Source organism: Gigantopelta aegis, chromosome 10, assembly GCF_016097555.1.
Source record: "Gigantopelta aegis isolate Gae_Host chromosome 10, Gae_host_genome, whole genome shotgun sequence".
In the NCBI taxonomy this organism is placed as follows: domain Eukaryota; kingdom Metazoa; phylum Mollusca; class Gastropoda; order Neomphalida; family Peltospiridae; genus Gigantopelta; species Gigantopelta aegis.
In genome coordinates, this window is record NC_054708.1 from 33,494,894 (window position 1) to 33,509,457 (window position 14,564).

Below are 14,564 nucleotides of genomic sequence, written 5' to 3' on the forward strand. Positions count from 1 at the left end.
AAAGTAACACACAAACGATCGGCGATCGTTGGTCAAATCGGCGGTAAACAAGTATACAATGTTATTGATACAGCTAGTAGAGAAACTGTAATTGGGGGTTAGAGATGATATACCGGGCCCATAACAACAGCACCAGATAAAACCTGTATCCAAGATCCTTTAGGAAATGACGCTAACTCACATTAATTAAATAAAACAGCTCGCAGACGAAACGATGGTTCGGATCGTTGGACAACTCGGCGGTAAACATGATATTGGTACAGCTAGAGCAGAAAGGGTAAATGGTGGCTAGAGAGAATATTCTTGCAACAACAACAACAGCCCCAGATACAACCTTTACCAACGTTCCTTTTGGAAATCACGCCAACTCTCATATTGACAAATCAGCACACAAACAAACGGCGATCGTTGAGATCGTTGGTCAAATCGACGGTACACAGAATGATATTGGTACAGCTAGTGAAAAGGTAAATGGGGTTAGATATAACATATTTGCAGCAACAACATCTCCATATAAAACCTCTTCCAGGCACATGTAGCACACACTTGTGGACGAATATGTACGTTTTTTTTTTTTTTTGTCCTATATATAAATACAGATTTTTTAAAATTGGCTTCTGTTCCCTCCCCCACTAGAGACTGAGCCCCCTCCATTAGAGATTGTGCTCCAAACCCCCACACCCGGATATTGTTACCACGTGCTTGCGTACGTTCCTATCGAAAATCACTCCCAACACAGACGAAATGACTAACGATCATTTGTCAAATCGGTGGTAAACATACATGTATAATGCTATTGTTACAGATGGTGAAGAAAATGTAAATGGGGGCTAGCGGGAATATATCCACAATAAAAACAGCCTCAAATAAAACCTGAACACTAGTTCCTTTTGGAAATCGATTAACAAAGCAGCTTGCAGACCCGCGATCGTTTGGGCCCTTGGTAAATTAAGCCGCAAACATAATTATATTGCAGGCGCGTGTGCACAGGGGTGTGCTTCAGGGTCTACCCTCCCCCTTCCCGAATTTTCTTTAAAAAAAAAACTTTTTTGCGAAGCATGACCCGACATTCCCTAAAAACATCTCACCAGTCTAGACACCGGTACTCAATGTTCTGCAAATGCGCCTGTGTACATTGTTTTGTAACCCCCCCCCCCCATAAACATAGCTCGTCAGTCTAGACACCCCCCCGCTAACATTATTTCATACGCGCCTGCATTGGCAAAAACAGAAAAAGAAAATAATTTTAAAAAACACCCTAAATAATAATACATGTAATAATAATACAAATAAAATGCAAGCCACGTGCACATTTATTTGTCGATTTCACTTCTTTTCTCTCAAAACCGCAATACACCCCCCCCCCCCACACACACACACACACACACACATGCAGTGACGCTCCTTTTCCATTATACTTTTCCTTTTTCAGCTGTCTACAAGGGTTGTCGGTCAGTTAAATTACATCATGTGTTTTGGTTTTAAAATTTATTATAGTCAGTATAGAGTGAATGATTTAAGATGCCAATCGGAATATATCAATAACAGAAGTTTTAGGATAATAATTTAATAATTCTGCTTTTAAAACGTATGTCAACGCTGCGGCATACAAGGTTGTTTTTTTTTTTTTTTTGTTTTTTTTAATTAAATTAAATTTATAACATATCGGCAGTTAACAACAACCGACAGATAAAGAGGTCACAGATTCGCAGCAAAGTGACCGGTGCGAATTTGCAGAATCGCAGCAAGTTGTTACTGGTGTGGAACAAAATAGTCTATAGCCAATTTGGTTTTAAACATCCGTCCCTCAAACCACCCCCCTCCCCATTTTTTTTTTTTAAATCGGTGGCACATCGAAAAGTCAAACTGATCCCCCATCATATATAATGAATTCTTCCACAGCTGACGCAAGTTGCATGTAAGTCAGTTTTACTATTTATTTATTTTTAAAAATTGGTGTTTCACTTTTATGACTTGAAGCTGTTAATAACAATGTGCATGTAAACATGGTCAATATAATCCTAATGAACAGTTCTACGCGTTGGATGAAGTGCAAACGTAATTCTTGTTGAAATAAATATTTTACAAAATTGACGATCCGCCGATCGGCGAATGTTTGGAAACATGGGTTTTTTTCCGAAACCGCCGAAACCGCCGAGCCGATTTCCGATATTGCCACTATGGTTGGTTCGTGTACTGTATGTTGTAGGAAGAAAGCTTGAATTGTTTTAGATTTGTTTTTTTGTTTTTTAAGTCCCTTACCGGGCCAACTGGATAGGACTATAACACATGACTGAAAATAAGTTAGCTCCCCTCCATTGATGGAATTCTTCTGCGCAAGTTCTACTTCCATCTCTGTCATTCTGTCTGTCTGTCCATCTGCCTGTCCATCTGCCTGTCCGTCTGTCCATCATGTACTGATACAGATTATGTTTGACTTTCATGGCAAATTACCCATTTTTGACAGAGTTATGGCCCTTTAACTTAGGAGATATGAAAATGTGTAGGGCTTGGTAGGGGACAATGTATTGCTTTAGCAGTACTCTCAGAATGCTTGTTCTCAACATTTCAGGTTTGGAGTGATGCTGCTGTTCAGGTTTTCTTTTCTCTATCACCTGGTATGGGAGGACTCATTACTCTGGCTAGCTACAATAAATACCACAACAACTGTTTTAAGTGAGTTTTAAGACAACGTTCAAAGTTAGTGTTTGTTTAACGACACCATCAGAGTACATTGATTCATTAATCATCAGCTATTGGATGTCAAACATTTGATAATTGTAACATCTAGTAATAGAGGAAACCGGCTACATTTTCCTATTAATGTCACTGACAGGTACTTTTCGCACCATATTTTCACTTTGTACAAAATAAATATAAAATATCTTACCGTAAGTTCACATTATCTCCATGTTTTGTAACTGGTACAGGTTTTAAAAGTATGTTTTCTTCAATCACAGTTTATTGCATTAATTATTAACATCAAACAAACGTTTCCAAAATTAATTTTGCATTGGAAGTTTTTCAGCATTCTGTAAACAAGAGCGTCATGCACCCAATTGTTTTTATAGGCAGAAGCAAAGTGATAGCATTCATATTAAAAACAGCTACATTATTACTATAGCTGTGTTCACACTTACACAAGTTAAACTGATTTAACTATACTTGTTTAGCTAAAACAATTTTGGATGGAAATGACAAGCATTCACACATATAATAGCTAAACCAGTATACAGCTGAAGTGTAGTTATCTGGACTTGCACATGGCATCAAAACAACAATGCACTTACTGCATTTTCTGATTTTGACATCAGTGTCACTTTCACCTTATACTAGTTTAACTAAAACAGTTTGCATTCACACTTACATTTTAAACTGGTTTAATTACACTAGTTTAAGGTTATGCTTAACCAAATTAAAGGAAAAACCATCACAATCAACCCTGTTAAAATAGTTCTGATTTCCATATTTATATGAACACGTCTGTATGTTTTTACGTTTCATAATTTTGCACAGAATATTAAATTTAATGTTAAAAAGATGAAAGAAGAAGAAAGTACCATTACTCAAAGAGAACATATCAAAATATTTATTGTATACAAAGCCAAAACTATGGTGCAGCATGCGTCTGTTGTCCACCTTAGCGGAAAGGGATCTTTTATATATGCACTTTCCCTCAGACAGGACATAATTACCACAGAACCAATTGTTGTTAAACTTGCATAATTTTACTTCTAGTGTACCATATATGGTACTAGTATAAAAATAGATCAAAAAAAGTTTCTGTATTTGACTTTTGTTATTCAGTTTACAGGTAAAAACTACCACAGTATTAAGACCACCTCGTTATTGTGGATTACGACCAGTAAAGTCAGTCCCAATAGTAGTTTTTAGTGCATTTTCACCCCATCAAAGCAACCATATTATGATAGCAAATTTTCAGTATTTTTCGTTTACACAAGTGTTGAAAAGTCACGCATCTAATGGTTTCTTTGTTCTTGCTGATTGTTAACAAATGACAGGTAGTACAGTCAAAGAGTAATCATGTTAGTTTAATCTGTGGAGCATAAAAAGGATACCGGGACTTTTAGTTTCCGGAAAACATTATCACCTAGTTAATATTAAAGAGCGGTGTTTTCATACTGCAGTCAGTCATGTCACCCACAAGCCTGGACACATTGATTTGATTTCAACTTATTTTTGTGCTTATATTCAATTAAGGTTCAAGCACGCTGTCCTGGGCACACCTGTCCAGGACAGTGGGTTAGTTGTTAGTTGGTTAGTGGTTAGTGAAAGAGAAGAAGGTGTAGTGGCCTTACAACTACCCATTGAGCCCTTAAGAACTCGCTCTGGGTTGGAGCCGGTACCGGGCTGCGAACCCTGTACCTACCAGCCTGTAGTCCGATGGCTTAACCACTGCGCCACCGAGGCCGGTCCCTGCACACATTGTGATTACAGCTAATTAAATACAGTTATAAAGAAACACACTGACTATACAAATTATTTAACTTATTAAGAAGAGCATCACTGCAACTACTTTTAATGCCCAGCTCAGAACATTGATTACTCTGAAGTTGCCTCCACATGTGTTAATTGTTAATTGGAATATCGCTCCATCAAGGTGACCGACTAATCCAATAGGTAACAAAACAAGTGATATTTAGAGACAAAGTGAGTTTGTGTATTTTGAGCAGGTTGTGTCAAAGCGTTGAAAATAAAACATGAATATTGTAGTCATACAATCACTATTTCGATATACTTTTATATGTAACATCGTTATTAGAAATGTCAAATTCAACAATAGACAATAGACATGTTTTTCATATAATTTGACTAATATTCAGTATTTATAAATTCATATTGACATTAGTTCTTAATTCTATTTTAGTGCTCACTATAAATAATTCAAATAATTATGTTATAATTGTATATAATTTGGAATCAACATACAAAGATAGTAACCCACTAATAAGACCACCCTGCTCTTAAGATCATATTTAATAAGTCTCGTGGGTGGTTTAATAGCAGGGTTTCACTGTAACTAAAAAAAACCTATTTATTTATTTGTTATTCAATGTATTTATTTATTTACTATTTTATTTATTTATTTACCGGTACTTACTTACATCAGTATTTTCAAATTATCAAATTATTTATTTTCTATGTTTTTATATAAAATATACATTTGCGAAGGTGCAGACAGAACTTCATGTGACAACCAGAAATAAAGTACAGTACACATTAATTGTTGACTATAATAATGTGTGTAGATTTGTTATTTCACAGTGATGCCATCATTGTGACAATCATCGACTGGTTGACCAGCATATTCGCAGGACTGGTTATATTCACAATCATTGGCTACATGGCGTTTGAACTTGGAAAGCCAATCTCAGAGGTCGCCGAAGGTGGTACGTATCAGTTTTAAGAACATACTTAATATACTTGTACCTGTTGTGGAGCACTGTAGGGTTATATAGTGGGCGGTTTACACCTCCCCACTGAGTACAGAGTGTAGGAAATACTTCTTTTTTTAATTCTTCTTTTATCTCACAGTCCCGTTTTTTTTCACTCCTTTGAATTCAGTCTTATTTCTTGCCGATCTGACAGCTCCTCCTATTTTTCAACTTCTTTGGCTGTCCACCTCCACGTCTTGGTCCTTGTCTCTCCAACCGTGATGGGTCTTGTCTTTAATGGCTATCTATGCCACACACCTGTCATTTCTCATCAATTTTAGTTGTGGGCTTAGTCTGATCACTTCGGTGAGTGTTCAGTGGTTACTTGTGGCTTTAAGAGGCTGTTCTAACCACCTACTATACTCCCCTACTACCGGCGGTCGTTAGTTAGTGCCGTGGATCTGATCAGCTGTATTAGTGGCAGAGGAAGAGGATGTCATGTGGGTGCAGAGAGTTACATAGAGATTGCACCCGTGGAGAAAATTGAGATAGGTAGGTGATGGTGTGGACTTCTCTGAAGACAGTTTCGGAGAAAACCGACAGATCCAGGTGAAAATAGATTGAAATCATGGGAGAAATTGGAAAGTTTTTTTTATATTAAAATAATGAGAATGACAGGTAGAGAGTGATAGATCAAAACGAGTGGGATACAAACTTAGTTCCTCCCTGCTGTAAATCAAATGGCTTAATAATAGAAGTATCAGTGTTAAATAATATAGCCATATTTTGTCCAGGTTGCTTCTCAGAAGCCAGGCTAGCTGTGTTAAACATTTTGATGGTAGTGATGGCTTTTTTTGCTTGAAGGGGTAAATGTTTTCCACAGTAGCTCCATTTCTGAGAAAGTTTAGGTGCTAAGTCAGCCAAACTTCATGTACACATCATCATGGGCAGAAGAAACTCACTGCTACCATCACTTGTATTGTGTATTTCAAAGGAAATATGAATGATTTTGCATTAAAGATTAAGATTTTTGCAATTATCGTTATTTTTTCAACATTAAAATATCTTCATTTCAGCAAAGTGTGAGCTGTAGTAGAGCTTTCAGTAAGAGATGTTTATTTTCTCAGTCCCATCGGTGAATAGATCAAATTCACTGTTTTAGAGGGTATTTTATTATTGTTTTAAAAAATGCTTCATGACTGGTATAACAATAACCATGGCATATGCTGATATAAAAATGTATTTGCTAATTGATTAATAAGAGTAGCCTAATAGTGTATATGTGGTGGTGGCAGTGGATTTCTTCTGTCTTTCTCTAGATATTTGTGTTTTAGATGTGGTTAAACAATGTCCTTTCCATTTCATGTCCTATTTCATATCCCACTTGTCCAATGCATTCTTTCAGGAGCTGGCTTAGCATTTGTTGTATATCCGGAAGTGGTTACAAAACTGCCCGTGTCTCAACTGTGGGCCATTCTCTTCTTTTCCATGCTTTTCACTCTAGGTCTTGGCACACAGGTTTGTGTACATGTTGCCTGTTAATTACTTGTTGAAACCCATTACGGTCATTTGTTTCTCATTAGTTCTATTCTTTGTGTTGCTTTATTTTGTTGTGTTGTTGTTTTGCCCCCGTTTCAGTTGATGACATGTCACATTTGAGACGGCTAGAGCCAAAAAGCTGTTATAGTTTTTGTTCATCTCGTACCTGCTATGTAGCTGATTTAACTTTATCAATATAATCATCATCAACTGATATTAATTAAATGCAATAGTGTAGGCCAGTTTTATTAATGGGAAATTTGGGAAATTTAAGTTGATTACCGGGTAAGATACCTTTTTATCATTTGCACAGATAGAAGACCTCCCGGCCAGAAAATAGTCAGTACGACACTGGACTTTAACACAGGTTCCTGATTTGAATCTCCTTAGTGGAGGTAGCGCGGGAATAGATTCCACTTGACTTTACTGTTCTAGGTTGTACATGTTGGCTTGGGGATTCGGGAGGGAAATGGAGGAAAATGTGTTGGCTATACATGGTGGATACATTGAATATTGTGTCTGAGGATGAAAAACGTGGAATATCGGGAAATATCGACAACAGTTTGGAGAATCATATTGTAGGACTAAGAACCTTGTTTCTTTAATAAATGATACAATGTCATTCCTAACTTGTACCTATTGTTTTAGATAGTCACTGTGACGACAGTCCACACCACTTTGGTGGATGGTTTTCCAGAAGTGTTCCGAAAGAATCCTCGCTATTCCACCTATCTCCTGTTGGCATTAGCCAGCTTTTTTTGCCTCACAGGTCTCGCATTCTGCTCCAGGGTAAGTATTTCAAGGATACTAGCTTCCAGATTTGAAAATGCATGAAGATGCCAGCACTTCGAAGATTAGGAGGTGGGAGGGGAGACAGTTATTAATCTAGTTATTGTATGATAATAATGATTTCTTGTCATACTAAAATAATGTCCTGATACCATTATGATGAATTATTAACCAAGTTCTTGTGAACTTTACAAAGAATTGGTCAGAGCAGGAAACAAAATATTCATTCATATCCAAGGCTCACAATTGACAAGGGAGCATGAGGCAATTGTTGCTCAAAGTCCACAGGTATTATATGCTTTCTAATAATTAGGTTCATCAGCAGCTTTTGCTTTCCATCTGCAAGTATTTATAGAATTTATATCAATATCTGTTGTCCAGAACTGCTTATTAGCTAGCTTTTGCATCAAGAATAAATTTCGAAAAACATAAGATTGCTTCCCCAACTTCACAAAATGAATCTGAGCCTTGGGATCCATACTGTTTGCTTTGAAGTGGGTGGTGGATGTTGGAATGTATATTCTGGCTACTCCAGCTTTAGAATAGGGATGTGGGGAGGGGGGAGGGGGGGTGCCTTCAATCCACATATAAAAAATGCAGACAGGCTAGGAGCAGTTCAGTCTGGAGGTAGGGGTGATGGGGTGTATTTTTAGTATTTTCTCTTTAAAAACACCCCACCAATGCATTTCATATATATAATACATATCATATGGGTGTAGTTCCAGACTGAATTGGATGAAAAACCGGACTGAATATGGTCTTGCTCACTTGTAAGAATACATAATGCTTTCTGTTTAAGAACGAAAGTAGAACAACATCAATAGGAGCTGTGGTTTGATATAGATTTTTGTCTTCCTGGACTAATCTGGAAGAAAAGTAAACATTGATGCCAAAGCCTGGTGTAATGTGATGTATGTTCTATTTTTGTTACTAATGCAGTGTTTTATTACCCTTAGGGAGGAATGTATCTTCTTCAGCTTTTTGACAATTATGCAGCATCATATTCTCTGATTGTTATTGTTATTGTGGAGACCCTAGCAATATCCTGGATTTATGGTAAGTTATATCTTTAAATATCAGACATTGTGTGCATTGCATTGTCAGTATTTGCATTTGTCTTGATCTCTATATAATTGTCTGTCTGGATGGAGGGATGGGGTGTGGGGAGGAAAAGATAGATTGACAGACAGTAAGTAAATGGATAAAGGGATAGATGTATATTTGTGGACAAAATGTTTCCTCTGCACCAGCTGCAAAGTTTGTAAATGGTTGAAATTTGACAAAGATGATGACATGAAAATACTGTAAATCAGGAAATGTTAGCGAGCATAAAATATTAGCGAATTTAGCTAGGCCATACAAAACACTAATATTTCATGACAATAAATTTATTAATGAGACATGCAAAAGACTGTTTTGAGAAACTTTTTGCAACTGTTTTGTTGTCGATTACTAAGCACACAACAGTGGTTACATGCTATTGATTAAACTATAAGTATAGCAAACAATAACAATAGTTAGCAGACACTACTGCAGTTTTGTACTAAATTTAATTCTTTGTAAGCTAAATTAAGTCCAAATATATCGGAAGTATTCTTTCAGCTGATTCTACAACTTAAAAGCTTGACTTTTTTAATGTCTGATAATGTTAACATCACTCAAGTTTTATGTTGCTAATATGTCACTTATTTGGATTTTGCTAAAATTTAAGATTGCTAATATTGTATGCTTTACAGTATTAATTCTGCAAATTGTCACATAACATTTACAAATGACGAAAATTTTTTATTTCTTAAAAACTATTTGATTTTCCCCTCATTACCATTAAACCTTGTACAATACATGCATAGGAACTTTTGGGTACCCAGTTCACATATGAGAGTGTTTTGGTAAGAAGGGGCCACATGCCCCTAAAAAATCAGCTGATTATGTAATTAAAATGTGTATGTTATGATATGCTAGAACACTTTAAACTGAAAGCTGTACGATAAGAAATCAGGACTTGTAGTTTTAATGTGGAAATTCTTTATATCCATACAGGGGCTGACCGATTCTTGGATGACATTATGTCGATGCTGGGCAAACGGCCTAGCAAAATCTGGATTATCCTTTGGCAGTTTATCTGCCCTTGTATTCTTACGGTAACACATTTTGTGTTGATTTGTTTTTTTGTTTTTTTTGCTAGTTGTGCTTCAAAAAGCATTTCTATAGACACATATCATGTCTGATGTTCTCTGAAACCTTTTAAAACATAAACTTAATATTTTGTCTAAAATTACGAAAAATAGAAACATATCGACATGTAAACTGCGTTGTCTTCTCTCGGAACTCTTTTGCCTGAGTAAAAGGGAAGTAGACCAATTTTTATTTTAATGTAGCGAAGCATTATAATAATATAGCTAATTTGGAATTTGAATGACATAGATATTCCAATAACAAATTCTTACAATAATAATAAACTGGGTGCATGATGATTCCAATGTAAAATTGCGATTGAATATGTTTTTGTTTGAACTTAACTAATGCACTTGACTGTGTTTGAAGAAAATCTTGGAATTAAAAAAATTGTACTATTTATGAAATATTGATCTGAAGTTAAAATTGTTTGTTTGTTCCTTGTTGTTTATTTTAAACCTATTTTCGTGCTTATATCCACTTAAGGTTCAAGCATGCTGTCCTGGTAACACACCTCAGCTATCTGGGCTGTCTGTCTAGGACAGTGGGTTAGTGGTTGGTTTGTTAGTGGTTAGTGAGAGAGAAGTTAGTGTAGTGGCCTTATACTTACCCATTGTTAAAGTTTGCTTTGTTTAACGACACCACTAGAACACATTGATTTATTAATCATCGTCTAGTTTTGACAAATAGTCTTAGAGAGGAAATCCGCTACATTTTCCAATTAGTTGTAAGGGATCTTTTATATGCACCACCCCACAGACAGGACAGCACATACCACATCCTTTGATATACCAGTCATGGTGCACTGGATGGAACGAGAAATAGCCCAGTGATCCCACCGATGGGGATCGATCCTAAACCCGACTGCACATCAAGTAAGTGTGTTACAACTGGGCTACATCCCATCCCCTACCCATTAAGCCATTAAACTTGTTTTGGTTGGGAGCTGGTACCAGGAGGCGAACCCAGTACCTATCGCCCATAAGTTTGATGGCTTAACCATTACACCACCTAGGCTTGTTAAATTACTGTTGAATATGTTATATTTATTGTATATGAAGCCGAAACAAGGGTGCGAAAAGTGACTGTTGTTGACCTTAATAACAGTCGTCCTTAAAAAAGAGAGTTTTATTCATTCATTTATTTCAATTTATTTTCATGCTTATATCTAATTAAGGTTTAAGGACTCTGTCCAGGACAGTAAGTTAGTTAGTGAGATGTCGATGTAGTGGCCTTACACCTACCCATTGAGTCGTTAAAACTTGCTCTGGTGGGAGCCAGTACTGGGCTACGAACACAGTACTTACCAGCCTTATGTATAACACCACTATCTGTTTTAGTTCTGTAGCCAATTTCACAAAACATCATAAGTTTACATTTGTAATTAACAGTTATATGTTTACATGTGTTTGGCTTCTATTTCACACAGAAACTTTAATCATTACAGAAGATGGAGCATTGTAAGGATGAAAAAAAAAAACCCGAAACATTAACACATCAAACTACGGTATATTACTTGTACTGTTGTTACTAATACTAAATGTTGTTTAGTTGTAGATTTACACTTACATGCTAACTAGGTTTTATCAAATTGGTCTTAGGCCCCGTGCTTATAAACCTTAAAGTCTAGACTTTGATATCATGACAATGCCATTCAAATAGCATTATGTTAAAGTCTGGACTTTAATAAAGTCTAGACTTTAAGTTTTATAAGCACGAGCCCTGGTCTGTATATGTTTATGTATATATATATATTTTTTTAAACATTAACAGGTCATTCTTATCTTCACGTGTGCAAACTTGAGAAGCTCTTCATATGGCGATGTAACATTCCCTTTGTGGGCCGATGTGCTTGGCGGGTTGATTGCACTCTTATCCATAGTGATAATTCCCATCATGGCCACACACGCTGTGTTCAAAGAATACTTTCATTCAAACACCACCTTAATAATGGTATGTTGACAAACTGCTGAGTCACATGTGGTCATAGTGTTCTAGGGATATTTGACAATAGAGTCTAGGAATCGTTTACAGCTTTCAATTTAATAAAGAAAATTAAAAACAGTTTTAAAATGTTTCCTTGGTTGATAAAATTACAGTTAAAATTCATTTGAACCTTGTTTTAAATTCACTTTTTTATCTAGTGTAAGGTACTGCTTGGCAGTGGCCCAACTTATCCCTTCCTAAGGCAGGGCTGCATACTTGTACGGATTGGCCGTATTTTGTACGGTTAAAATACCGACTTGTACAGCATACAGATTTTATGGCTGATTGTACGGATACCATCACTGCAATATAGAAAAAATGTATTTTACTGTAACGCCACAACTAGTTGAAGAGTTATTTAAAACATAACTGATACATATGTTATGCATATAAACATGTTCTTGGATAAACAGTCTTGAAACATGTTTGTAATAGGCACAATATAGCATTCCATCTAAAGCAGACATTTTTTAAATTGATGTATGAGCCAACATACACACACACACATACACACACTACACACATACACTCACATACACACACACACACACACACACACACACACTTGCACACATACACACACTCACACACATACACACACTCACACACATACACTCACACACATACACAAACTCAAGTGAATGAAATAAGGGAACACTTGGTGTTAGAGAGGTTTTGCATCCACACTGTTACTTTTATGTATAGTGATAGGAAGGGTCTTCATGAGTACTCAGGCATGTGCTGAGTCTAGCAAGACTTGAGTCCATTCACAGGACTCTAGTATCCGTGCAAGGAAGAACACTCATTTAGCTCATTTAATTAATTTATTTTTTTACGTAATTTGTGCCATATGCTTGCAGCCAGTTACATTATAGAGCTATGAGAATGTGTGGAACATAATACAATGGCATGATTTGGCATCTTATGTCCAGCGCTGGAATTAACATGCATAATACTATTTTACTTTATTCTTTAGTCTCATTATCATCTAGTGTTAAATATCGGATACTTGTGACTGGGTCGCTTCTGACCCTTGAGTACTCGAGTCCAATATTTTAGACTCGTGGAGACGCTAGTGATAGGTCACTTTATGATGAAAAGGCCTGCTACACATAATTAATTTTGAGGCTAATATATAATTAATATAAAAAAATTAATAATAAAGAAATACATTTCTGAGAATGCAGCCATCTTTATGTCAATAACTGCCAGTCTACAAAACTAGTTAACCGATGATGATTAGTATGGTTACCGAAGCATATTGGGCCAAATTTACGAAATCTGTTTTTAAAAAGCAACAATAGGTGTTTAAGCATCATAAATGTATATGGTTACATACATATAAGACATAGGAGGCTTTGTAAAATTGGCCCATTATGCTTAGCTATCAGTATCCGAAACAGTAATGATGTGGTTGCAAAACCATTCTTATTGTAAAACATATTTAATTCATTGTTAGTGAAAAACACAAAGATTGAATGACAGTAGGGTGGGATTGACTAAAAGTAGTACAGTTATCTTCCTGACACTATAGGTGATGGTTTTGGTCACAGTCAGTCTAGCATTTACATGTATTATGTTTTTTCCTGTTATAAAAAGTCAGTATCTTCAGTTTCATATGCTCATAATATTGCTCATGTCTGTTCAGTGAATTATACAAATGTGCCGAGGGAATTACTGGCAGGAACTCCCTGTTTCTAGCTCTATATAATTTGAAAAGCAAGTGATACTAGTATGTGGACTTGATTCTTTAGCCAGTAGAGGAATTGAGCACTTTGATAAAATTAAAACCATCATGTTTTCTGTTAAGATGTGATTTTTCTTCTTTAGGCAATTCGAAGAACGAGCCAGCCATCAGCAGACTGGGGACCAAGGCTTCTTGGAGATCGTAAAGCACGAGCAAAGTTCAATACAAATAATTTCAGTAACATTGGTTCTCCACCAGTGATGGTTCTATCTGAGACATTTTCTACACCTTAGTAATAAATGACCACTGTACATTGGATATATAATACTGCAGTATTAAATTGTGACAAACAGTTTGGTGAAAATAAAAGGTTATGTATATTGCAAAAATAGATTGTGATAACCCGTCTGATTAAATTTCAATGATTTTGCAATAGTTGAATACAGTCAAACCTTTCTGCAAAGACCATGCATTGGATTTACCATATTAAAAGTAGTGTTTTTGAGAAGGTGACCTTTATATAGAGATCATACAAGCATTTTAATACTGAAGGGATGTTTACGAATTGATGCTTGTATGTTTGTTTCCATGGACTTCAGTATTTTCAAGGAGGAAAGGAGATAGAGAAGCTTATTAAAGGGACTATTCTCAGTTTGTAGCCATGTTAAAAGGTTTTTAACAAATAAAATATTTTTACATTATTAAAATTACAAGTTACTTTCATTTTCTTGCTTAGAATAGTAATATATTACTCATATGGTTGGTTCATATCAAAATATTACGTCCCACTAGAATGTCAAGTGAGATGTAACATTTCAATAGTCAAATGATGACTTCATTGATTGGCACATTACAATCTTACTGGAACTTCAACCAAACAAAATCAGTAATATAAATTAAAATTTATTATGGGTAATAAATGGGATATTAAACTCTCCACCATTATTTCAATCGGGCCATAAACATGATACAAAAGGGAAAGCTCATTTAAT

General features: G+C 35.9%; 1 protein-coding gene across 1 annotated transcript in view; it reads left to right on the forward strand.

Moving 5' to 3' along the window:
* Positions 1 to 14,279, forward strand: part of LOC121383475 (sodium- and chloride-dependent glycine transporter 2-like) — a 38,665-nt gene extending 24,386 nt beyond the window's left edge. Inside the window, exons 8-15 of the mRNA XM_041513544.1 lie at positions 2,573 to 2,676; positions 5,287 to 5,411; positions 6,802 to 6,914; positions 7,584 to 7,724; positions 8,681 to 8,780; positions 9,765 to 9,865; positions 11,673 to 11,852; positions 13,716 to 14,279. Coding sequence (XP_041369478.1) covers positions 2,573 to 2,676; positions 5,287 to 5,411; positions 6,802 to 6,914; positions 7,584 to 7,724; positions 8,681 to 8,780; positions 9,765 to 9,865; positions 11,673 to 11,852; positions 13,716 to 13,865 — 1,014 coding nt within the window. The 3' untranslated portion in view covers positions 13,866 to 14,279. The remainder of the gene's footprint in view (positions 1 to 2,572; positions 2,677 to 5,286; positions 5,412 to 6,801; positions 6,915 to 7,583; positions 7,725 to 8,680; positions 8,781 to 9,764; positions 9,866 to 11,672; positions 11,853 to 13,715) is intronic.
* The last annotated feature ends 285 nt before the right edge of the window (positions 14,280 to 14,564 follow it).